This window comes from Bos indicus x Bos taurus, chromosome 11, assembly GCF_003369695.1.
Source record: "Bos indicus x Bos taurus breed Angus x Brahman F1 hybrid chromosome 11, Bos_hybrid_MaternalHap_v2.0, whole genome shotgun sequence".
Taxonomy (NCBI): domain Eukaryota; kingdom Metazoa; phylum Chordata; class Mammalia; order Artiodactyla; family Bovidae; genus Bos; species Bos indicus x Bos taurus.
The window spans coordinates 5,834,655-5,861,192 of NC_040086.1; the positions used below are offsets into that span (position 1 = coordinate 5,834,655).

At 47.2% G+C, this 26,538-nt stretch overlaps 1 protein-coding gene across 4 annotated transcripts in view; it reads left to right on the forward strand.

Annotated features, from left to right (window-relative positions):
- Positions 1-26,538, forward strand: part of NPAS2 (neuronal PAS domain protein 2) — a 198,529-nt gene that overhangs the window by 104,052 nt on the left and 67,939 nt on the right. For all 4 annotated transcript variants that reach the window (XM_027554709.1, XM_027554710.1, XM_027554708.1 and 1 more), the window contains exons 3-5: positions 365-513; positions 11,518-11,609; positions 18,906-18,995. In XM_027554709.1, the coding sequence (XP_027410510.1) occupies positions 365-513; positions 11,518-11,609; positions 18,906-18,995 (331 nt within the window). The remainder of the gene's footprint in view (positions 1-364; positions 514-11,517; positions 11,610-18,905; positions 18,996-26,538) is intronic.

The following is a 26,538-nucleotide window of genomic DNA, read 5'->3' on the forward strand; positions in this document are numbered from 1 at the left end:
TGGATCCTGGAGCCCTGCATCAAGAGCACAGTATTAGCCACTGGACCACCAGGGAAGTCCCTCCTTGAAAAGTTTTGATCAGATAATCTCAGCAGAGTACCCTCTGACCTAAAGTACCTCCAGCCCATAAGAAAACCTTCTGAAAGTGGAATGTTCTAGTAACCTGTGCCTTTGCTGCAATGAGGGAGACCTGAGTTCCATCCTTGGCTCAGGAAGATCCCCTGGAGTAGAAGATGGCAACTCACTCCAGCTTTCTTGCCTGGGAAGTCTCATGGACAGAGGAACTCAGGGGACTACAGTTTGTGAGGTCACAAAGAGTCAGACACGAGTGAGAGACTAACGCTGTCCCTTTTTGTGTTGACAGAGCTTCCCGAAACAAGTCTGAGAAGAAGCGTCGGGACCAGTTCAATGTCCTCATCAAAGAGCTCAGCTCCATGCTGCCTGGCAACACGCGGAAGATGGACAAGACCACCGTGCTGGAGAAGGTCATTGGGTTCCTGCAGAAACACAATGGTAACCATTACCCTCTTTCCGTTTTTCTTTCTCTTCCTGCCGTTTCCACTCGACGGCTTTATCAAGTTGGCTTCCCTGGTGATTCAGATGGTAAAGGATCTGCCTGCGTGCAAGAGGCCGGGGTTCAATCCCTGGGTTGGGAAGATACGATGGAGAAGGGAATGGCTACCCACTCCGGTATTCTAGCCTGGAGAATTCCATGGATAGAGGAGCCTGGTGGGCTACAGTCCGTGGGGTCGTAAAGAGTCAGACAGGACTGAGCGACTAACACTTTCACTTTTCTCTCACTTTTATCCAGTTTGTCTTCCTGCTTGGTTCTCCCCAGCAAACCCGACCTCCTTGGTCATGAGTTTCCTCTTTCCAACACCCTTCACCCTCCAGAAAAACCCCATCTCCAGCAGGTTTGGGGTAGGACACGCCCCAGATTGCTTTCTCAGCCAGAGGGGCAGACTCAGGTAGCACCCAGCCCAAGCAGGGCAGCACCAACTATGGGAGCATCTTGATTAAAAATGTCTAGAGCAGTCCTTTTCATTCAGCCCTGCAGGCACCATGCCCAGGTATTAATTTCCCATTGACTTAAACTGTACTGATGGCTCCATTCATTTCCACCACCACCCCTAAAGTCTTTGGCCTTCTCAGCAACACCATGGGAAAAAGTAATCAAAAACAACTAACTGACTTAATGTCAAATCTGTTTTTTCAATGAGATGTAACTCACATAGCATAAACTTCACTACTTTAAAGTTTATAGCTCTGTGGTTTTTAGTACAATCTTTTCATGAGGTTGTGCAAGCATCAACACTATCTAAATGTATTGTCCCCAGAGAAACCCTGTGGGGATTCCCAGGTGGTGCTAGTGGTAACGAATCTGCCTGCCAATGCAGGAGATGCAGGAGATGCGGGTTTGATCCCTAGATCGGGAAGATCCCCTGGAGAAGGAAATGCCAACCCACTCCAGTATTCTTGCCTGGAAAATCTCACGGACAGAGGAGCCTGGCGGGCTACAGTCCATGAGGTCACGAGGGTCGGAGACAACTTAGCGACTAAACCCACCCCATACACATGGAATCATACATTTCACTTAGCATCCGCATGTTAGCAACTGCCTGTGTTTCATTTCATTTTATGGCCAAATAATATTCTATTGTATGGATATACCATTTCATTTATCTGTTTATCTTTTGACAGATATTTGGGCATTTTCATCTGGGGGCTGTTAAATAATGCTGCTGTGTACATTCCTGTACTTATTTTTGAGTGGATATAATTTTCAGTTCTCTTGGGCATGTATCTAGGAGTGGAACTGCTGGGTCAAATGGTAACTCGGTGTTTAAGTTTTAGGGAAACTGCCAAACGGTTTTCCATAGCAGTTGCACCGTTTTACATTCCCAACAGCAGTGTGTGAAGGTTCCAGTTTCTCCACATCCTCACTAGTACTTGTTGACAGGTGTGTGTGTGTGTGTGTGTGTGTGTGTGTGCGTGCGCTTATTGTAAACTTCCTAGTTGGTCAGAAGTGATATCTCATTGTGGTTTTGGTTTGCATTTCCCTAATACCGAATGATGTTGAGCTTTTCATGGACTTGATAGCAATTTGTATCATCTTCTTTTGAGGATGTCAGTTCAAATCCTTTGCCCATTTTTAATGTTTTTGCTGCTGAGTTGTAAGAGTTCTTCATACATTCTGGATACTAGACCCCTATCAGATATGTAATTTGCAAATATATTCCTCATTCTGTGAGTTGTCTTTTCACTTCTTTTTTAAAATATTTATCTATTGCTGTTTTTGCTGCACCAGGTCTGTGTTGCTGTGTGTGGACTTTCTCCCTAGTGGAGAGTGGGGACCACTGTGGTTGTGCTGTGTGGCTCCTTGTGGTGGTGGCTTCTCTCGGTGTGGAGCGCAGGGCTCCAGGGTGCGCAGCCTCAGTCGTTGCTGCACGTGAGCTCAGTAGCTGGCGACTTGCAGGCTTCAGAGCACAGGCTCAATAGCTGTGGCCCCTGAGCTTAGTTGCTCCATGGCTTTTGGGATCTTCTTGGAGGGATCAAACCTATGTCCCCTGCATCAGCAGGCAGATTCTTAAGCATTGACCCACCAGGGGAGCCAGACTTTTATAATTTTAAGCTATAATTTAAGCATTTAGATATAAGCCATAAATTAAACATTTAGATAGTTGGCCCATTTTGAGTTACTCTTTTGTATATAGGAAAAGGGAGGGAGTCAGAACTTATCCTTTGACCTAAGATTATCTAGTTATCCCAGCAGTCCACTTTAAAAAAATAAAAAACTTTTTGATACTTTATAAAGGTATAACTCACATACAGAAAATACAGAGTCATAACTGTATGGTTGAATTAGTCGTCACAGAGTGAATGCAGCCAGGAAACCAATACCCAGGTCACAAAATAAAAGCTTCCCCAGTAGATGCCCCTCAAAGATAATCTCTGACTGCTTTCTTTCCATCTTGCTTCCTTCCTCTCTTCCTTGTTCTTTCTTTCTTCGCTGGTTTGATGCTGCACATGGGCCTTCTCTTCGCGGTGAGTGGGGACTACTCTTCGTTGCAGCGTGCAGACTTCTCATGGCGGTAGCTCCTCTTGGTGCAGAGCGCAGGCTCTAGGCACACCCGCTTCAGGAGGTGCGGTGCTCGGGCTCAGTACTGTGGTGCACAGGGTAGTTGTCCTGCAGCATGTAGGACCTTAGTTCCTGGAGCAGGGATTGAACCCGTGTCCACTGCATTGGCAAGGTGGATCCTTAACCGCTGGACCACCAGGGAGGTCCCCTCTGACTGACTTCTAATACCAGAGATGGGTTTTTTTCCCTGTTGGAGCCTTATTCAGATGAAATCGTATATTATGAACATCATGTTTGTGTGATGAAGCCGTGTGCTTCCAGCTCGATGGCTAGTTCCTCTTTCTTGGTACCTAGTATCCCATTCTATGAATTTACAACTTGAATCCATCATTGAACTTACATCTTTCTCAAACTATCCTCTCTTCATTTTACTCCCCTTCAATCCTTTTACCTCTTGGTCTTTCCAGGTGGTGTTAGTGGTAGAGAGCCCAGCTGCCAATGCAGGAGATTTAAGAGACGTGAGTTTGATCTCTGGGTCGAGAAGATCCCCTGGAGGAGGTCAGCACAACCCACTCCAGTATTCTTGCCTGGAGAATCCAATGGACAGAGGAGCCTGGCGGGCTACAGTCCGCGGACTTGCAAAGAGTTGGACATGATTAGAACAGCTTAGCACACACGAAACCCTTTTAACTCTTAGCATTGCCCGCTTGCCTGTGGATGGTACCAAAAAATTTAAGAACGGTTGGGAGGATTCAGGAACTATTAACAAGCAAGAAGAGCAGAATTCTTTATTTTTTCTTAATCATGACACCAAGCAACCAAGCATATTAAAGTCAGAAATGTCAGATTATTGAGGAGATAATTACAGTTCCTCTGTGCTTGCCATGAGGCTTCTCCTTCACTGAACATTTTCCCAGACAAGATGATTTCATGGGAGAGGGCACAGCTGGGACACTAGAAAGTTTCATTATACTTGTTATTCTTTTATTATTTCTGTCATAATTGTATATACCTATTACAAATGTGACAGTAATGATAGAGCCTCCTTTTTTGCCCCCCTGCAAAGCTGCCCAGGGGAGAGTAAAGAACATGTTAATTGCTTTTGTTAAAAATTGGGGGAGAACAATCAAGCCAGGATTGGAATAAAGTATTGCAGCAGCATTTGATTGCCCCTAATAGTTTAAGCAGAATGGTTATATATCCTAAATGATGATTTAGCTAAATGAAAGAGCAGGTTGGTTTGATTACCAAGATATTTTGTGCAAATTACTCAAACCGGGTCAGTGTCACCGAGAAATAGGACAGCTGGGATCAAGTTCATCCGTGTGACATTTATGCTGGGCTCTGCCCACTGTGGACTTACAGAATTGTCGGATCTGGTAGCTGGAGAGGAGGGGTCGGCAGAAATTCAGCCTGCCACCACCTGGAGCTCCTGTGTCCACCTCACCTTCTTCATAAGACTGAGCCCTACCCCACACGACCCACTGAAATGCAACCAGAATCAACCCTAGATCTCCCTCATCCTTATCCCATACACAAAAGAGAACAGAAAATCCATGACAGATTTTATGAAGAGATATAGTGGCTGGACCAAAATTTGGATGAAAACAAAAAACAAGCAATAACTTTACTTATAATCCAAATGGTTGTGAACTCTGCAGGCATCTTCTAAGGAGCATGATCTGCATTCATTTGGGGCTCACCCTGAGCCAGGCAGGAGTTGTTAAGGCCTCCAGAGAGTAACTCGTGAAAGTGTCAGTCACTCAGTCATGTCCAACTCTTTGCAACCCTATGGACTGTAGTCCGCCAGGCTCCTCTGTCCATAGAGTTCTCCAGACGAGTACTGGAGTAGGTAGCCATCCCCTTCTCCAAGGCATCTTCCTGACCCAGGAATCGAGCCTGGTCTCCTGTGTTGCAGGCAGATTCTTTACCCATCTGAGCCACCAGGGAAGCCCCAAAGAGTAATTCACCAGGGTGTAACTGATAGGAACCTCATAGTGGCCCTTTGAGTTTGTTCCATTTCACAGACAAGGCAACTGAAGCATAAAGATGTTAGGTCATTAACGCTAGACAGCCAGGAAGGCACAGAATCTAAACCAGGCTGGTCTGCCTCCAGAGCCCAAGTTTTTAACATGAAACCATACTGCTTCTCTACGACAGATGATGTATGGGACTCTTTTAGGTACGGACATCATAGCCACATTATAGCAATTCATGAGTGTGGCCATTTATGTTTGTAATTCGCTTATTCATTCATTTATGTTTTGGTGGTGCTGGGTCTTTGTTGCCCTGCGTGGTCCTTCTCCAGTGGCAGTGAGTGAGGGCTGTGTTCTGTGTGGTGTGTGCGGCCTTCTCATGCCAGTGGCTTCTCTCATTGCCGGGCACAGGCTCCAGGGCACTTGAGCTTCACGGGCTTAGTTGCTCCGTGGCATGTAGGATTTTCCCAGACCAGAGGGGATTGAAGCTGTGTCCCCTTCTTAACCGCTAGACCCCCAGGGAAGCCCCAGTGTGGCCATTAAGACTATTAGTTCTCACCCCTGGTGGCCCCTTAGAATCACCCAAGAAGCTTTTAAAAATACTTATAACTGGGTCACACCTCACAGACTAACACATCAGAATGTCTAGGGATGGAACCCAGATTGTGAGCTGGGGCCAGTTTGTACCCGCTTGCAAAAGATGATTGTTAAATTTTTAAGAGTTTTGCAAGCCAGCTGACATCATGTTGGCAGCTTGAAACCAGTGAGGGTCTAAGTATTTATACCCTAGAAATAGACAAACATGACTGATGTGGGGATGGAGCAAGCGCCTTCTACCAGATCACCCCTGGGTCAGGCCTAAACATCCACGTTTTTAAAGATGCCCGGGTGAAGTCAGCATGCAGTCAGGGTTAAGACCTGTGGATTTATACACGTTTTTAATTTATTTTTGACTGTGGTACGTCTTCGTTGCTGCACAAGGGCCTCCTCTAGTTGGGAGCGGGGGCTACTCTTCACTGCAGTGTGGGCTTCTCATTGCAGTGGCTTCTCTTGTTGCGGGGCACAGGCTCTAGGAACGTGGGTCAGTAGTTGATTTGGTGGTGGTGGTGGTTTAGTCGCTAAGTTGTGACCGACTCCTGCAACCCCATGGACAGTAGCCTGCCAGGCTCCTCTGTCCATGGGATTCTCCAGGCAAGAATACTGGAATGGGTTGCCATTTCCTTCTATCCAGTAGTTGATATGCACATGCTTAATTGCTCCATGGCATGTGAGATCTTCCTGGATCAGGGATTGAACCCGTTTCTCCTGCATTGGCAGGCAGACTTGTAGCCACTGGGCCACCAGGGAGGCCCAGAACTGTGGATTTTGGTGTACTTTCTGCCTTCATCCTGAAGGGAGACCATGTGATACTTTAGCTATGCTGCTGCTGCTGCTAAGTCGCTTCAGTCGTGTCCAACTCTGTGCAACCCCATAGACGGCAACCCACCAGGCTCCCCTGTCCCTGGGATTCCCCAGGCAAGAACACTGCAGTAGGTTGCCATTTCCTTCTCCAATGCATGAAAGTGAAAAGTGAAAGTGAAGTCACTCAGTCGTGTCCGACTCCTAGCGACCCCATGGACTGTAGCCCACCAGGCTCCTCCATCCATGGGATTTACCAGGCAAGAGTACTGGAGTGGGGTGCCATTGCCTTCTCCGTTAGCTATGCAGGTAGTCATTAAAATAACTTAGCTCTTTCATCAGTAATCTGCCAAGCATCCCTATTTTCTCAGTTTAAGAGATAAACCTTGATCCTGGAATGCATACTTCTAGAAGTAATTCCAAATCAAAATGAGAATTTGACCATGTTTATCCATAGGGAAATGTGTCATCAATATCTGTTACAGGAGCATGCTCAGTCACTAAATTGTGTCCAGCTCTTTGTGACCTCATGGACTGTAGCCCACCAGACTCCTCTGTCCATGGGATTTCCCAGGCAAGGAAACCGGAGTGGGTTTCCAGAGCTATTACAGAAGAGAAGCCTCTAAATTATGTCAATAATAGGGCGTAGTGAGTAGTCTTATTCATGGCCATCTAACTGTCACTTCCACAGGACCAGGCTGACTTGCATGCTTTCCTCTTCCTATGTGAGTCTCAGCTGGTTCAATGTCATCTTCTCCCAACATCAAATCCCAGTCCTCACCCTTGCCCTTCCAGATGTCTGCCTTAGAAGGTAGGGATGGGGTAGGGAGGACAGCAGAGCAAGGAGACATGTCCCTGTTGGGCAGGGTGATAGTCACCCCACCAGCCTACTTTCTGCTCCATTTTCTAGATTCTTCCTTCACCATATATAGCCCAACATTGTCCTGCTGGTTGCTGGGGAGCACGAGCTATTGGGAGTTCTAGGGCATAAGTACAGCCTACACTATGGTAGGCTTTGGGGCTTCCACTGTTAATTGCAATGCTTCCCTAAAAGATTGCTCCCATATGGCTGTATTTCCCTTGCTATTTAGAAGCCACTTGGACCATATTGCTCTGCTCATCCTGCCCAGTCACCTACAGCTTGTAATGTTGGTCCCATCAAATGCCAGTGGAGATTCGATTCAGTTCAGTCAGTCCAGTTGCTCAGTTGTATCCAACTCTTTGCAACCCAATGGACTGCAGCACACCAGGCTTCCCTGTCCATCACCAACTCTTAGAGCTTACTCAAACTCATGTCCATCACATAGGTGATGCCATCCAACCTTCTCATCCTCTGTCGTCCCCATTCTCCTTTTTATTTTTTAAATTTATTTCCTCTTCTCCATTTGCCTTCAGTCTTTCCCACCATCAGGGTCTTTTCAAATGAATCAGTTCTTTGCATCAAGTGGCCAAAGTATTGGAGTTTCAGCTTCAGCATCAGATCTTCCAGTGAATATTCAGAACTGATTTCCTTTAGGATTGACTGGTTTCATCTCCTTGCAGTCCAAGGGACTCTCAAGAGTCTTCTCCAGCACCACAGTTCAAAAGCATCAATTCTTCGGCGCTCAGCTTTCTTTATGTTCCAACTCTCACATCCATACATGACCACTGGAAAAACCATAGCTTTGACTAGACAGACCTTTGTTGGCAAAGTAATGTCTCTGCTTTTTAATATGCTGTCTAGGTTGATCATAGCTTTTCTTCCAAGCAGCAAGAATCTTTTAATTTCATGGCTGCAGTCACCATCTGCAGTGATTTTTGAGCCCCCAAAAATAAAGCCTGCCACTGTTTCCCCATCTATTCACCATGAAGTGATGGGACCAGATGACATGATCTTAGTTTTCTGAATATTGAGTTTTAAGCCAACTTTTTCACTCTCCTCTTTCACTTTCATCAAGAGGCTCTTTAGTTCTTCTTCACTTTCTTCCATAAGGGTGATGTCATCTGCATATCTGAGGTTATTGATATTTCTCCTGGCAATCCTGATTCCAGCTTGTGCTTCATCCAGCCTGGCATTTCTCATGATGTACTCTGTATATAAGTTAAATAAGCAGGGTGACACTATACAGCCTTGATGTCCTCCTTTCCCTATTTGGAACCAGTCTGCTGTTCCATGTCCAGTTTTAACTGTTGCTTCTTGACCTGCATACAGATTTCTCAGAAAGTAGGTCAGGTGATCTGGTATTCCCACCTCTTTAAGGATTTTCTGCAATTTATTGTGATCCACACAGTCAAAGGCTTTGGCATAGTCAATAAAGCAGAAATACATGTTTTTCTGGAACTCTCTTGCTTTTTTGATGATTCATCGGATGTTGGCCAATTCATCTCTGGTTCCTCTGCCTTTTCTAAATCCGGCTTGAACATCTGGAAGTTCATAGTTCACATACTGCTGAAGCCTGGCTTGGATAATTTTGAGCATTACTTTACTAGCGTGTGAGATGAGTTCAATTGTGGGGTAGTTTGAGCATTCTTTGGTATTGCCTTTCTTTGGGATTGGAGTGAAAACTGACCTTTTCCAGTCCTGTGGCCACTGCTGAGTTTTCAAATTTGCTGGCATATTGAGTGCAGCACTTTCACAGCATCATCTTCTAGGATCTTAAATAGCTCAACTGGAATTCCATCCTCTCCACTAGCTTTGTTCACGGTGATGCTTCCTAGGGCCCACTTGACTTCACATTCCAGGATGTCTGGCTCTAAGTGAATGATGACACCATCATGATTATCTGGGTCATGAAGATCTTTTTTGTATAGTTCTTCTGTGTATTCTTGCCACCTCTTCTTAATATCTTCTACTTCTATTAGATCCATACCATTTTTGTCCTTTATTGTGCTCATCTTTGCATGAAATGGTCTCTTGGTATCTTTAATTTTCTTGAAGAGATCTCTAGTCTTTCCCATTCTATTGTGAAAGTGGTCTCCCCTTCCTATTCCTCAGCCATCTCTGAGAAAAATCAGAGATTTGATTATGACACTGAATTGTTTGGATTTCCCTGGCAGTCCAGTGGTTAAGACTGCTTTCTAATGCAGGAGGTGCAGGTTTAATCCCTGGTCAGGGAGCTAGAATCCCTGGGAACTACTGAAGTGTTCATCGGCAGATGAATGAATAAAGAATACATGCACATATACACAACAGGCAATTACTCAGCCATAAGAAAGAATGAAATCATGCCATTTGCAGCAATATGGGGGCTTCCCAGGTGGTGCTAGTGGTAAAGAACCCGCCTGCCGATGCAGGAGATGTAGGAGATGTGGGTTCGAGCCCTGGGTTGGGAAGATCCCGTGGAGGAGGGCATGCAACCCACTCTAGTATTCTTGCCTGGAGGATCCCATAGACAGAGGAGCCTGGCGGGCTACAGTCCATAAGGCTGCAAAGAGTTGGACAGTATTGAAGCGAGTTAGCACACAGTGATATGGATGGACTTGGAGGTCATTATACTAAGTGAAATAATTCAGATGGAGAAAGACAAATACTGTATGATATCACTTATATAGAGAGTCTAAAAAAATACAACAAACTGGTGAATATAACAAGAAAGAAGCTGGCTCACAGATAAAGAGAACAAACTGGTGGTTACCAGTGATGGGGGCAGACAGTCAAGGGGTGGAGGTATGAGAGGGATGAACTGTGGGGCGTAGGATAGGCTCAAGGATGTGCTGTACAACGTGTGGAATATAGCCAAGATTTTAAAATAATTGTAAGTGGAAAGTCACTTTTAAAAACTGTGTAAAAGTTGTGGACTTCCCTGTAATCCAGTGGTGAAGACGTTAGCTTCCAATGCAGTGGGTGTGGGGTCCATCCCTGGTCGGGGAGCTAAGATCCTACACGCCTTGTAGTCAAAAAACCAAAACATAAACAGAAGTAATATCGTAACAAATTCTGTAAAGACTTTAAAAATGGTCCACATAAAAAAAATTATTTTTAATTATATAAAAATTAAAAAACAAAGCAAGAGCATTGCAGGTTAGTCAGTGAACCAAAAAAAAAAAAAAGGTGAAACGCCCTGAAATTTTGCAGTTCTTCTAGGAAAGAAACTTGATTGATGTTTTCCCAAACTTGACAAAAATGCTAAGAATTTACACAAAATTACCAAGTTGTGAAGCACAAAGAAATTCTTCTAAATCATGAATAGGAAAAAAAACAATTTCTATCAACTATTATAAAGAAAAAAACACACAAAAGGACAGGAAAATGAGAGTGTTTACAGAGTCTTGTGTCGACCAGTGACTATTAGATTTACAAATACGAATAACATCTTGTGAAAAACGTAGTTACTTGAAAGGGGCAAAGTACAGATTAACCCCAGAAGGTTTTAGGAAAAGTAAATTCTGGCCTTCAAAGCAACTGAGCAGCAGGTATTTGTATAACGAATTATACTTCAGTAATTGGAAGTGCTGAGACATACATTGCAATCTGCACAAACGCAGTAGGTTAGGAACTTCGTGCCTTAAGATGTTTCTGGAATTTTTAAAATCCCAGCTCACTGAAGTATTTTGTTTCGCCTAGACCGTGAAGAAGCAGCTTAAGGACATGCCCCTCCACCCCTGTCCTTGTTCCTGTTGCCTTGATAACTGGAGTAGGTTGCCCTTTCCTTCTCTAGGGCATCTTCTCCATTCAGGGATGGAACCCCCGTCTCCCGCACGGCAGGTGGATTCTTTACAGACTGAGCCACCAGGAAAGCTCAGGTGGCAACTACCTGACTTCGGCTGCTGCTGATGGGCTTTGTCACGTAGAAATTCAAGGGCAAGGTACCATGTGCTAATCGCAGGCACTACCCCCAGTGCAGAGGGTGGGGTGCTCTCTCCCCAGAGACCTCATTAAAGGTCAAAAGGAGAAAACATCAAGGGTCTGTTATCTCCACTGTACCCCATCCTTGGAGATCAGAGTGGCGTATGTCCTTATATCAGCTTCTTTTATTAAACTACACATTTATACGAAATTGCATAGAAATAACACGTGTATCATTTCTTAATTCCAGTCTCTAGGTGTCTTTCCGTCTAAAAGCTTGTTTGTGCTTTTTTTTTTAGAAGTCTCAGCGCAAACTGAAATCTGTGACATTCAGCCGGACTGGAAGCCTTCATTCCTCAGTAATGAAGAATTCACCCAGCTGATGTTGGAGGTGAGATGCATGTTTCAATTAGCTTGATGGGTTGTGGATTAAAATGTAGCTGCTTGTTCCAGATAAGACCCTGTGCCCGAAGTAAACAACTGTTCTTGACCCTGAAAGGAAGGCTGGGAACAGACAGACTCTTGAAAAAAATCTGCCTGCTGTGGTGTGTGTTTTGGCTACTGAGTTGGGCAGGAAAAGCCAGAATCCCCAAACTCAATGTGAATGTGTCCTGTTGCCATGGTGACTGCAGGGCAGACCCACTCCAGCCTCCCAACCAGAGGACACCTAACAGGGGAACTGGGCAGGGAAGGAGCAGCAGTAGGGAGAGCGAGGGTATTTATGTAGAATATATATATGCATATGCCTGTGTGCTATTGTGTCCGACCCTTTGTGACCCCCATGGACTGTAGCCCACCAGGCTCCTCTGTCCATAGACTTCTCCAGGCAAGAATACTGGAGTGGGTAGCCATTCTCTTTTCCAGGAGGTCTTCCCGACCCAGGGATCGAACCCTGGTCTCCCTCATTGCAGGCAGATTCTTTGCCCTCAGAGCCACCAGGGAAGCCCAAGGCAACAATTATATATTCTTGGTAGGACACATTTTGAAAGCAAAAGTCTTCTTTTAAAATTATGTTTTTAACTTGAAGTCCTGTTTCATCAATATGGTGTATGGTATCAACCATACATGGCCATGCCCCACCCCCAGCGCCCCCAGAGTGTGCTCTCTCTGTGTGGAGAAATGCATATTTCTTTCTTTGAAAGGTTATTGCTTGTGCCCATCTGCTGGGCTGGATTGGAGGAAGTCTGGCTGATCTGAGTGCCTGGCCTGCCTCATGTGTCTCTAGGGGTGAGACTTCTCAGGACAGATGAGGATGTGCTGTGTGCTAAGTCATTTCAGTCATGTCCAACTCTTTGCGACCCCATGGACTGTAGCCCTTCAGGCTCCTCTGTCCATGAGGATTCTCCAGGCAAGAATACTGGAGTGGGTTGCCCTGCCCTCCTCTAGGGAATCTTCTGACTCAGGGATCAAACCCGTGTATCTTGTGTTTCCTGCACTGGCAGGCGAGTTCTTTACCATTGAGCCACTGGGGAAGCCCAGACGAGGATCAGTTCAGTTCAGTTCAGTCACTCAGTCGTGTCCGACTCTCTGCAACCCCATGAATCACAGCACGCCAGGCCTCCCTGTCCATCACCAACTCCCGGAGTTCACTTAAACTCATGTGCATTGAGTCAGTGATGCCATCCAGCCATCTCATCCTCTGTCGTCCCCTTCTCCTCCTGCCCCCAATCCCTCCCAGCATCAGAGTCTTTTCCAATGAGTCAACTCTTCGCATGGGTGGCCAAAGTACTGGAGTTTCAGCTTTAACATCATTCCTTCCAAAGAAATCCCAGGGCTGATCTCCTTCAGAATGGACTGGTAGGGTCTCCTTGCAGTCCAAGGGACTCTCAAGAGTCTTCTCCAACATCACAGTTCAAAAGCATCAATTCTTCGGCGCTCAGCCTTCTTCATAGTCCAACTCTCACATCCATACATGACCACTGGAAAAACCATAGCCTTGACTAGATGGACCTTTGTTGGCAAAGTAATGTCTCTGCTTTTCCATATGCTATCCTTATCCAGACGAGGATAAATCACTGCAAAAACATCCAGCTGGTTCTGACTTCTAAACTAGGGATAAGACCTGGAGTGTTCAGATATCATGGTGGACATAGAGAAAGCCCCAGAGGTGGTGTGTCTGAGCCCTTGAAGTAGAAGAAGAAAGCTGGGGTGGATGGATTCAGTCAAAAGAAGTTAGATGCTGGCTGTGTCACTGGTTCCTGGCAGGGTATTAGAAGGTGACTCTTAGAGCTCCAGCTTTCTAGATCTCATCTTCTGTGCCTATATAAGACTGATATAAACTTTAATTTACATAGATTAACTGCAGAAAACAGAAAGTTACTCGAGTAAGAAAATGCCAGAATGAAGCTGTCCAAATATTATGAAATATAAGTGCATTAATGAACATTTTCATGAAATGAAAGATACTTAAATCTGCATGTGAACTATATTTAAAGAAAATACAGAACTTTCTCCAGAAGCAATGCATTTTAAGTATGTTAAATTTAGAGCAGCTTGTGATATACAAGGTTGAATTAATGTATCATTATGCTATTTCACAGAAATCGTTTTATCTCCTAATTCTTAGGGAAAAGTAATTAAAACATATAACCCTATAGCACATAACACTCTTGGAAACCTGTGGCACATTCTACCCTCCCTGCCCCCAAGGGAATTTCAAGATATCAAAGGTGTTTGAGGAAACAAGATTTTTAAAAGGTTAAAAATGTAGTTTCTTATAGTAGTCTCATGGTGGCCTGTATTTCAATGGAGTCAGTTGTAACTTCTTCTTTTGCATTTCTGATTTTATTGCCTTGGTCCCTCTCCCTTTTTCACTTGATGAATCTGGCTAAAGGTTTATAGGTTTTGTTTATCTGTGCAAAGAACGGGCTTTTAGTTTCATTGATCTTTTCTGTTGTTTCCTTAGTCTCTATCTTGTTTATTTCTGCTCTGGTCTTTATGATTGCTTTCCTTCTGTCAGCTTTGGGGGTATTTGTTCTGTCTCTAGTTGCTTTAGGTGTGAGGTGGTTGTTGTTCAGCCGCTCAGTCGTGTCTGACTCTTTGTGACCCCATGAACTGCAGCACACTATGCTTCCCTGTCCTTCACTGTCTCCTGGAGTTTGCTTAAACTCCTGTCCATTGAGATGTAAGGTTAGGTTGTTTATTTGAGATTTTTATTGTTTCTGGAGGTAAGCTCATATCTCTATGAATTTCCCTCTTCAAACTGCTTTTGCCGAGTCCCATAGGTTTTTAGATTGTTGTGTTTTCATTTTCATTTGTCTTTAGGTATTTTTTATTTCCTCTTTGATTTCTTCAATGATCCACTGCCTGTTTAGTAGCAGATTTTTTAGTTTCCCTGTATTTGTGTTTTTTTGCAGGGGTGTGTGTGTGTGTGTGTGTGTGTGTGTATCTAGTTGATTTCTGATCTCATGGCGTTGTGGTCAGAAAAGATGTTTGACAGGATTTCAGTTTTCTTAAGTTTGCCGAGGTTCACTCTGTAGCCCAGCATGTGGTCAGTCCTGGAGAATGTTCCAAGTGGCCTTGGAACAAAATTGTACTCTGCTGCTTTTGGATGGAGTACTCTGTAATCACCAATTCTGTCCACCTAGTCTAATGTGTTATTTAAGGCTCATACTTCCTTATCGATTTTCCATGTGGATGATCTGTCTGTTGATGTCAGTGAAGTGTTAAGTCCCCCACTCTTACTGTGTTACTGCCCATTTCTCCTTTTCTGTTTGCTGACATTCGCCTTATATATTGAGGTGCTTCTGTATTGCGTGCATATATGTTTACCGTTGTGGTATCTTCTTGGACTGGTCCCTTGGTTATTATGTAGTGTCCTTCCTTTTCTCTTATAACAGTCTTTATTTTAAAGATGAAAATTGGGGCCGAACTGAGATTTAGAAGGCTGAAATTTCTAGAAAAAGAAGAGTTTAGATTTGTATGGATATGCATTATGCACTTTCCTCTGCTCCTAGTGTAGACTCTTTGAAGCCAGTCTAAAAGAACTCATGCTACATAAGTGAACTGGACCCCAAATTAAGCCTGTACAGCAAGCAGGCGTTCTGGGTAAACTGCATCTTTGAGGCATCTGGGAGACCCTCCAACTAGAACTTTAGATTTGTCTCTGACTGTCTTAGGCTCCTCTTCCACCCTTTTGCTCCTCAGGAGTCACAGACCAGGTGATGGGTGACAGGAGCCTCCTGTGCCTTCCTTGCGATGGTCCCCATGGGATGATGCTCTCATTTTCCAGGATGCAGCTTCTCCATAGGATGCATCCCATCCCAGCTGCACATCCCCCTCCCTTATTCAGAGCCACTGCAGGGAGCATGAGGAATCCGGATGCCGTGTCTTCATAACTAGGAGTTTCCTTTTTTAAATGAAGATGAAATCCAGGACAGAGCCCGTCAGACCCCAGGGAATGGCACTGCTGGTGTCATCTGAGTGTGAATCCCCGCTTCCTTCTTCTTCTCCCAGAAAGGCCCCAAACCAGACTCCAGGAGAACTCATACCATTGTGGGATTTGAAAGAACAAAAGCGACTTGGTTGCAGCCAGCCAAGCTGGTCCCGTGAAAGCTGCCCAAGATGGTGGCCACAAGCGTTAGGACAAGTCAATTCAAAGGGAAGGACACTCTCGTTGACAGGCAGTTACGGAATATGCGATGTTTCTGAATTTTGTTCAGAAAAGCTACAGCCATCTTTTCTCTTAGCCCAGAGGTTGTCCCAGAGAAGACAAGAAGCATTCTGTCAGAACTAGGGATTGGCAGAGAGGGGTTGTCTCATTTCCATCTGGGGTGTGGCGGGTGTGAAACTTGGACCGTTATGGAATCTCGGGTGTCCACTGAAGCTCCTTCCAGAGTCCCCATTTCAACAAGAGGGGCAGGCCGCTTTTTAATCATGTCCTGTTGAGTCACTCTCAAAGGCTGCCAGTGGGACTTCTGAAACCATCACAAGCCTTCTTAACGCAGTGACTCAGCGTAATCCTTGTGCGTTTGATGGAAAATGCCAATGGGCTGATGAGCGTTATCTTCCATCCATAAATACCTCCTGCTTTTTACCACCCACTTGCTTTATAAATTCAAGAGGGCATGGGCTCACTGTGCAAGAAGAGAATTTAGACTGCTTCTGCTTTTCCCAGTATTTCAATCTGCTGTTTCCAAAACGGTCCCGCTGACGTCATCCACAATGCCTCCACCTCTTAGAAAAATTCACCTCCAGGAGCGCTGCTAATATGATTTCTTTTAATTTAGAAAAAATACTAAATGGAAAAGAAATAAAGGTCACCAGAATATTGCGGCTTCCCAGGTGGCTCAGCAGGTAAATAATCCTCCCACTGATGCTGGAGTCGCAGGTGATGCAACTTCGATTCTGAGTCAGGAAGATCCTCTGGAAGAGGGCATGGCAACCCACTCCAGTATTCTTGCCTGGAGAATCCCATGGACAGAGGAGCCTGGCGGGCTACAGTCCATGGGGTCACAAAAGAGTCAGACACAACTGAGCGACTGAACACAAAATCAGGATGTACTTTGGTGTTCACCATGACTGGTAAATCTGGCCCAAGATTTCTCCATCTCAGTGCAATTAGCGTTTTGGACCTGATCATTCCTTGTGGTAGGGACATGCTGTGTATTGTAGATGGGATATTTCAAAGCATCCTTGGCCTCTACCCACTAGAGGCCTACAGTGCCCACCCTAGAAGTGATGGCCAGAAAGGTCTCTAGGCATTGCCAGATGTCCCCAGTGGGGCAGAGTTGCCCCCAGTTGAAAACCACAGATATAATCGAAGAGAATGGGGTCCACTTAAGAAATGTGCCTTAATAGATGTTTCAGTCTTAAATCCTGCAGTGTGTGCCGTGTGCTAAGAAGTCACTTCAGTCGTGTTTGACTCTGTGCAACCCTATGGACTGTAGGCCACCAGGCTTTTCTGTCCATGGTATTCTCCAGGAAAGAATACTGGAGTGAGTTGCCATTTCCTCCTCCAGGGGATTCTTCCCAACCCTGCAGAACCTAAGTGTTAAACAGTCAGCGATCCTAGTAGTCATTTTCCCAGTGAAAAGAACTCTCTCCCACGTGGTGTGTGCTGATGGTGGGACCTTTCTCTGCACACTTCTGGACTGCTTCTGGTTCCTGCTGCCAGGCACCCAGCTGCACCCTCCTACCCTGAAAGAATCCATGCTCTCTTGGCTGCACAGAAGATCAGTAACACCCTGGGAAGATCGAGCTGAGGGTATAGAAAATGTTTTCAGAACTTTCTAAACACATACTTCACTTTGGGAACTTTTTCCCCCCAAAGTAGAAGAATCCACACATTTGTGCTTGATGCTATTTCAACTGTACAGTCAGCGAGGCAGCAGTGATAGCTTACAGCGACCGCCTGCGTGAGCATCTTACGTCCTCGAATATCTGTTTGTGGGGAGAAAGCTTTTGTTTTTCATCTCTTCCCTTTCCGTGGCAGGCCAGTATGGTGAGTTGCCTGGATGACCCCGTTCTCTGCTGGACAGAGTCTGAAATTTAGAAATCACCTTTCTGGGTGACATGTGAAAGCATTGTGAGCACCTGATTAGGAACCCGAAAACCAAACAGCCGGTGACTCTGAGAAAACGCAGAGGGCCTCTGTCTGCTCTCTCATGGGCTCCGAGGGCAGTGCATCTAACCCACAGCAGGCACTCAGTCAAAACTTCTAAACAAATGAATTTGCCAGACATGCTGAAATACAGTTGGCCTTCCGTGTCTGTGGGTTTCACACCCACGGTTGGCTGAATCCCAGAATGCAGGGCCCGTAGATACAGGGGCAACTCTGGGGGACTTGAGCATCTGTGGGACTTGGTGTCTGCAGGGGTCGTGGGACAAGCCCCCCATGGACACTGAGGGATGACTCTTCTCATGGACCTAGTCAAGTAATCCAGCCTTTCCCCATCAGCCCTTCCTTTCCGCTTTGGTGGATTGATGTGAATGTTCTTTATAAAGGGTTCCTTCAGAAGGTCTTTCTATGGCAATGGATCAGCAGGCACACTTTCTGTTTTTAATGCCTCTGTGAGCTCCTGTGTGTGTGTGTGAGTAGCTCAGTCGTTCTGACTGTTTTTCAACTCCATGGACTGTGGCCCGCTTGGCTCCTCTGTCCATGGAATTCTCCAAGCAAGAATACTGGAGCGGATTGCCATTCTCTTCTCTAGGGGATCTTTCCCATCCAAGGATCGAACCCATGTCTCTTGTGTCTCCTGAGATGGCAGGCAGATTCTGCCACTGGCCCCACCATGGGAGAAGCCCATGAGCTCCTGTATCTTTTAGTAAATGTTTACCACTGAACTCAAAGTGGTGTAGGGGATGGAGAACAGGGATCGTGAGCTCTTCACTGACACCTTTTAATGGCAGTTGTGATATTTCTGATTCACCCCAAATGCACACTTAGCAGTAAATGTACTCAGGTAGTTTCCACGCTGAATGTATTTCATGATACCGTGGGTCCCATTTTCCACTCAGCCCTTTCATGCTTTGCAACCATTTCGCCTGGGTTAGACAAGTTCTATGTAAGAAATCGACTTGTGTGCAAGACCAAAAAAAAAAAAAAAAAATGCTGTGAGGTTAGTCGCAGAAATATTCAAAGAGTTATGAAATGAAGTCGTCGTTGTAACCCAGGGTCCTTGGCTCCAGTGATCCCCTCTGCATAAAAGCATGACGGAAGAGTCTTCACCTATTGCGTTTTTCGCAGGCCTTGGATGGCTTCATCATTGCCGTGACGACGGATGGCAGCATCCTCTATGTTTCTGACAGCATCACGCCTCTCCTTGGGCACTTACCGGTGAGTTTCTGCCCAGACGGCCTTTGCCAGTATGTGTGATCCTCTTTCCCATTTGGGAAAGAGTTGGGGCGCTGCGGGTCTGCGGGGTCTGCGTGTGAGGAGGGTCGAGGAGTCCTGACCAGGCCAAGGCCTAGCCCCAGGTGCTTCCAGACAAAGGACAGGGGCAGGAGTGTGTCATCCTGGAATGCGTAAGACCTGAGACAGGGGCCATGGTGCGTCCCCACCCTCCACTGTCCCGGAAACCGCCCGGAAGCCACGCACCCACGACACAGTTGTCAGAGCTCAAAGCCTCTGTGGAGGCTGACGGACACCTGCAGAGGAAGGCAGGGTCCCCCGGGAGCAGGTGTAGGCGTGTGCACCAGATGGCTGGAGGCGGGCCGGAGTTTGGGGATCCCTGGAGATGTGACTGGGATGCAGTAGGTATGACATTTGCTGGTGGCGAGGGTTCAGTGACAGGGATGACCGTGGGGGTGGGGGGAGTGAAATACTCTTCAAAGATGTTGGACCAGGAGGACCTTGGGGGCAAGGAGGATCTGGGCAGAAGGGCGAGCTCTGCAGCCCACAGAGCCGCTTGGGGCATGGAATGGGGTGGTGCCGTGGGTGCGCCTCCCTTCCCTCTCCCTCCTCTCTCTCCCCCTCCCTCCTTCACTGCCTCCCTCCTTCCCTCATACTCCCCTCCTCTCCTCCTGAGCCTCTCTGGCTCTCTGGTACCCGCATCAGGATGCTCTGACTCACAGAGCAGCACTTGACTGCTGCAGGGCCCCTGGAGGGAAGGTGTCTGGCCAGCCTTCCACCTCCTGCCACACCAGCATTTATCCCCACAGAGTCTGGCCTGGAAGCACGCTGTACCAGGAGCATCCTTTGTGACTAATGGGGATAAAATATCCTCTCTTCTGTCTCCTCCCAACAAGCCCCACCAAACCGCTCAGCCCCCATCACCCCCTCTTCCCACACACAGGCGGTTGTACGGATAGGGCACTGATGGGGAGGGTAGCAGCCTGCCCTAGGTTCCTGGTCATGGGAAATCATGGGCTGAGCTGATACTGGAGGACCATGGTGGCCGCTCCTTAGCCATGCCTACCTGGGAGCGCCATGGCCTTGCTCTGTGGGTAGCTCGCCCCACTGGGTGCTTAGCCTAGCTTTGCTTACAGCCAGGACCTCACATTGTTCTGGGTCATGCTTTTACTCAGAGGCCACTCCCCCCTCTGCTGATGACACTGGGTGAAGACCAAAGTCACTGTCCATGATTTTCCTTTGCAGACCACTACATGTGGTGGCCCAGCATTTTTCACTTTGCAAGGCAGATGCCTTTGCATTACTCCAAATCCGTCTGACATTGTGTTTTAGCCCATGTCCAGGGTATATGAGGCTGGGGGTTGTCTCCCCCGAGAGCCCTTGGAAGAGGCTGGTTCTCACTCAGCCCTCAGGAGTCAGGAATGCATTTTAATTGTGCTTTTGGGGCCAGGCTGGAGTAGTGATGTGTGTGTGTGTGTGTGTGCGTGCGCATGCGTGTATGCGAGTGCATGCTCAGTCATGTCTGATTCTTTGCAACCCTTTGAACTGTAGCCCACCAGGCTTCTCTGTCCATGGGGTTCTCCAGGCGAGAATATTGGAGTGGGTTGCCATTCCCTTCCCCAGGGGATCTTCTCGAACCCATGTTTCCTTATTGCAGGTGGATTCTTTACTGTCTGAGCCACCAGGGAAGGAGTGATGAGACCCGATGAAATATGCATGGTTTCTTTGGGCTGATCTGAGGAGATGGGGTGCTTCTTCAGAGGGAGTTGGGTTTTGTCTTGAGTGGACAGGATCGAGCAGCGAGAGGCACTGATGGAAAGTAAAGACACGTCGCCTCCAGAGTGGCCTGGGGTTGTGCCCAGAGCCATTTGGTGGGGTTTACACTGTTCTGCTTTCTGCTCTTGGTAATATCTGATGGCTGAGTTGCCATGTGTGTCAGAGGGGACTTAGTTGATTGGGAATTCTTCTGATTTGACATTATGGAGCAATTTAGAGTCATCTTTATGAATTATTTTCTTTTTTAAAAAAGGGTAGAGTTAATATTTTATTGTCACTTATCAGATGGCAGTTAGGCATATAATCTTCATACTTGATCTTTCCTTTATGTAAAAAAAAATTGCAAGTTTTAAACAGTCAATGGCTAGTCATGTCTTCAGAAAATATGATTAGATTAGATTAATTCATGAATAGTGGCTTCAAGTTTTCCCTTGTAACTCCAGAAAATTCACCCACCTTCTGTCCCTTTTTAAATAACTAGAAGGTTGGTGTGCATTTGGCTTCACACTGTGAAGCAGCATCCTGATGGCCATTCACATCTGCTTTGAGGAACAGCACATTGGAACACTTTTCAGAGAGAGAATGAGAGAAAGGCTTGATCATTTTGCAAGTCCCACTGTGGTGTTGGAAAAGACTCTTGAGAGTCCCTTGGACTGCAAGGATATCAAACCAGTCAATCCTAAAGAAAACCAATCCTGACTATTCATTGGAAGTACTGATGCTAAAGCTGAAGCTCCAATACTTGGGCTACCTGATGCAAAGAGCTGACTCATTGGAAAAGACCCTGATGCTGGGAAAGACTGAAGGCAGGAGGAGAAGGGGATGACAGAGGATGAGGTGGCTGGATGGCATCACTGACTCAATGGACATGAGTTTGAGCAAGCTCCAGGAGACAGTGAAGGACAGGGAAACCTGGCATGCTACAGTCCATGGGGTCGCAAAGAGTTGGACACGACTGAGCGACTGAACAACAACAACGATAATGCTGGTTGTACAAGTGAAAGCCCTGGCCAGAAGTGCAAGGTCAAAGTGGACTGTAGGGTCAAGTTCCTGGGGCAGGGGTCTCAGCAGGGTGAAGAGGTCACAGAGAAGGAAGACAGAGCGCCTGACTCATGATACCACCAGATGCAGTGCTTTCAAGGAGGCGTCCCTTGGCCCTCCTTCTCCATCCCCCGCCTGCCCTTACCTGCCAGGAGAGTCCACCTCGTCCAGATCACCTTGTCTAGGTGGCTCCAGGTCAGGGTGGACCTGGGAGGGTGCCCTGACTAGGAGACGGCCCAGCAGGAGGTATGACTGCACATCAGACTTGATCCCGGGTGAAAAGGGTCCAGGTCAGCATTAGACTTGTTTGACTTCTCTGTGCATTTTGATCTGTATTTATCATGCATGTGGAAGCATGCGCAAGACATATATTCCAGTTTTAAACTAATGATAAGGCGAGCGTCAGCACACATGTAGCAGTCACCAGGGGTAAGACAGACAGCCCAAGGCCCACAGAAGTTCATCTCTGCTCCTTTCCTGACACATCGTCCACATACAGATGGCCATTTCCAGATCATCCTCTTTGTTCCTCTCTGCAGTTCTGCCAACTTGTTTTTTCACTATTTATTTTTGGGTCTTTATTGGGGCACGTGGGCTTCTCATTGTCGTCGCTTCTCTTGTTGCAAAGCACAGGCGATAGGTATCAGGCTCGGTAGTTCCACCACTTGGACTAGAGCATGTGCTCAGCAGTTGCAGCATATGGGCTTAGTTCCTTCACGGCACGGGAGATCTTCCCAAATCAGGGATCAAACCCATGTCCCCTGCAATGGCAGGCAAACTCTTAATTACTAGACCACCAGGGAAGACTGTTCTACCAACTTTTCTGTTACTTCATCATTAACCACTGTAACTGAGTATGGCCTTTGGTTTAGCTCTATGGAGACAGAGCCATGGAAAGTGTTCTCCAGTGACCTCTCCTCTCGCTTAGCTCTGCTGTGGCATTTGTCCATCTCACACTGTCCAGAGTGGCCAGCACTGGTTTTCCATCCTTGCTGTAGGCACCTGCTACAATCCCTGCTCCCAGGCCAGCGTGGAACTCTGAGAGCGTGTCTGTGGACGTCTGTCTATGTTTCCTAACGGACGTTTGTGGGCATCCCTCAGAGAGTTGACCACGTGTAAGATCGTGGGATCGTGGGGTAGCGACCGGTCACCAGTACTGGGTGACGCCTAGTTTCTCCATGGTGACGGCACCAACTCACCCCCCATCAGCGGGGCTAGAGAATTCCTGCTGCTCCTTGTCACCGGAACTTGATATTGACAGGATTGTCAGCTTTTGTTGGTCTAGCAATGTGAAGAAATCTTGAAATTTTGCTTTTCCCCCAATGGCTGGTGTGACTGTCTTCACGTACTTTGTCAGCCATTGACTTTCCTTTCTTGTGACAACCTCATTCAAGTATTTGCTCTTTTCCTACTAGATGGTCTGGGTCTTCCGTGCAGTAGTTTGTAAGCACTCTCTGCGTGCTCTGCTTGCTAGTCCTCTGCCGGGTGCCTCCTGGTCACTCTGCCCGAAGGTGACAGTGATGGCCAGACACACAGCACCCAGTGCTGGACAAGTGAGATCGACAGCGGGTCAGTCACACGTGCTCACAGTCCCAGGGAGGAGTGTGCTCCGGGCCACGCAGGCACGCGTGGGGGCTGCGCTGGGGACCAGAGCAGGCGTGGTTTGGCAGTCACAGGAGGGTGAGGTGCCCCTCAGGTCCCGCAGAGGCAGGGCACTGAAGCCCAGTAACTGGGCAGTAACTGGCCCGGGGGCCCCCAGTAAGGAGGTTTGTGTAGTTCAGGGGACCTGATTGGTGGCAAGAAGGACCTGTCAGTTGGGGTGGTGAGAGGGGTTCAGGAGTCCGGGCAAGGCCCTCTCAATGCAGTTAGATGACAAGGCCACATGTCACTGTGAACCTGCATCCCAGGCACATACCACGGGTCTGTCTGTTGCAAATAACTGCTCTCGCTGTGGTTTGCCTTGCCCTCTCTTTTGATGAAGAGAGAGTGTCTTTAGAGTTGGTCCTTTTTATACCTGAATTCATCCTTCATTCCTCGTGGGTGGAAGCTGTTTTCTGTACTGTCTTCAGAGAGTCTTCCTGTTTGGCAGTCATCAGCTGGATTCTGAAACTTGTTGTTCAGTTGCTCATTCGTGTCTGACTCTTTGTGACCCCACAGACTGCAGCACACCAGGCTTCCCTGTCCATCACCATCTCCCAGAGTTTGCTCAAACCCTTGTACATTGAGTCAGTGATGCCATCCAACCATCTCATCCTCTGCTGTCCCCTTCTCCTGCCTTTAATCTTTCCCAGCATCAGGGTCTTTTCCAGTGAGTCGGCCCTTTGCATAATGTGGCCAAAGTCCTGGAGCTTCAGCTTCAGCATCAGTCCCTCCAATGAACACCCAGGACTGATCTCCTTCAGAATGGACTGACTGGATCTCCTTGCAGTCTAAGGGACTCTCAAGAGTCTTCTCCAACACCACAGTTGAAAAGCATCAATTCTTTGGTGATTCAGAATCTAAACTGAATCAAATAAGATCACACATGCATCCCATCTGGAGAAGGAAATGGCAACCCACTTCAGTATTCTTGCCTGGGAAATCTCACGGACAAAGGAACCTGGCAGGCTACAGGCCATGGGGTTGCAAAGAGTCAGACTCGATGAGCAACTGAGCACACATGCCTCCCATGCCCTGGTCCTCCTGGAGACCGAGCCCCTGACTGCTTTTAGAGCCCAGTCCTGCCTCTGTTCAACATGAGGCTTCTTTTTCACCAAAATCTCCTTCTCACCACAGGTGTCACAGACCTCCAGCCAGAACCTCTGGGGCCCCTTGGGCACATCTGAGCAGAGTGTCCACACAGCCTGCTCCCAGCCCAGCTGGCCAGTCTGTGCACTTCTGTGCTCACTTAACTTTGCTGGTACAACTGTAGGCTCAGAGACAGAGGACTATGCTTTCTGTCTGGTCACATCCTCCGCACGCTCTCATGGGGCCTAGGCGACAATGTAGGAAAAGTGCTGTTGGGAATTCATGGAAGGCATGTAAAGTGAAGCCCAGAAAAGGGCACAGTTCTTTTCTTGTTGTTGTGTTTTGTTTTTTAATTTATTTTAATTGGAGTATAATTGCTTTCCCTGGTAGCCCAGGGGTAAAGAATCCGCCTGCCAATGCAGGAGAAAGGCTGGTTTGATCCCTGGGTGGGGAAGATCCCCTGGAGAAGGGAATGGCAGCCCACTCCTGCATTCTTGCCTGGAGAATCCCACGGACAGAGGGGCCTGGCTGGCTGCAGTCCATGGGGTTGCAAAGAGTTGGACGTGACTTGACAACTAAACAACAGCAGCAGTACTTGCTTTACGATGCTGTGATAGTTTCTTCTGTATAATGAAATGAATAAGCTATATGTATACACACATCCCCTCCCTCCCTCCCCACCCCCCACCCCCCACCCCACCCCTCTAGGTCATCCCAGAGCACCAGGCTGGGCTTCCTATGTTACACAGCAGCTTCCCGTTAGCTATCTATTTTACACATTTTTGTTTTGTCACTCAGTCGTGTCCAACTCTTTGCAACCCCATGAACTATAGCACACCAGGCTTCCCTGTCCTTAACGATCCCCCAAGAGTTTGCTCAAACTCATGTCCGTTGAGTCGATGATGCCATCCAACCATCTCGTCCTCTGTCTTCCCCTTCTCCTCCTATGCTCAATCTTTCCCAGCATCAGGGTCTTTTCCAATGAGTTGGCTCTTCGCATCAGATGGCCAGAGTACTGGAGCTGCAGCGTCAGCCCTTGCAATGCGTGCTCAGGGCTGGTTTCCGCATGGTAGCGTGTATGTGTCGAAGCTGCTCTCTCAGCCTGTCCCCTTTCCTTTCCCCACTGTGTCCACACGCCCATTCTCTACGTCTGCATTTCTGTTCCTGAAGGGCAGGTTGTTGATGAGGAAGCCAAGGGCATAGCAGCAAGTTGACATCAAGAACCTTCCTTCTGTAACACATAAATGATGTTCTGGATCATGTGATTCAGCTGTGGGATGGCACCTCCCCTCCCTCATCTCTGCAATTGCCACAGTTTTAATAAACAGAGCTCACTCCATGCATTCAAGGGACAGTACAATTGCAGGGATAATTTACTCTCCTGTGAGCACTAGTGTTTAAATTCTCAAATTATCATTGTTTGTGTTGGTTTCCAGCACGCGGAAATTGCATAATAGGAATAGAACAGCAAAGACCCAGAAAGAGCTCGCTCTGTGCTGAGCGTGTTTGGAGTTCTGCTCGTGTGTCAACTGTTCATCCTCACGACCCCTCCTCCCACGCCTTACCTCTCCCTCCTGCCTCCAGCATTCATCTTTGTCCTGTGCACGACCTGCATCCTGAGTGCCCCCACAGCCCTCTGACCTGCCAGTCATCCCCCACAGGAACCACAAGGCTGGGCAGCCCCCCACCTTGCACCCTGCCACCCCACCATCAGGGGTGTGGGCTTCCGACCGGCCCTCCGAGGAAAGATTGTGCAGTGACGTAGTCATTGTTTTCAAGGATCCAGGATGTCTTTAAGAAGAAAGAGTACTGTCATCTGTGAGCGTGAGTCACGCTCCAAAAAACTAAAGGGAGTGGGCTTAAAATAGAATCAAGAACATCAGAAGGGACTCGGGGAAAGCCAGACTGAGAAGATGATGGCACAGTGAGTACTGTGGTTGCAGAGAGATGAAAACAGGAGCCTCTAGGTGGGGAGCCCAGGAGA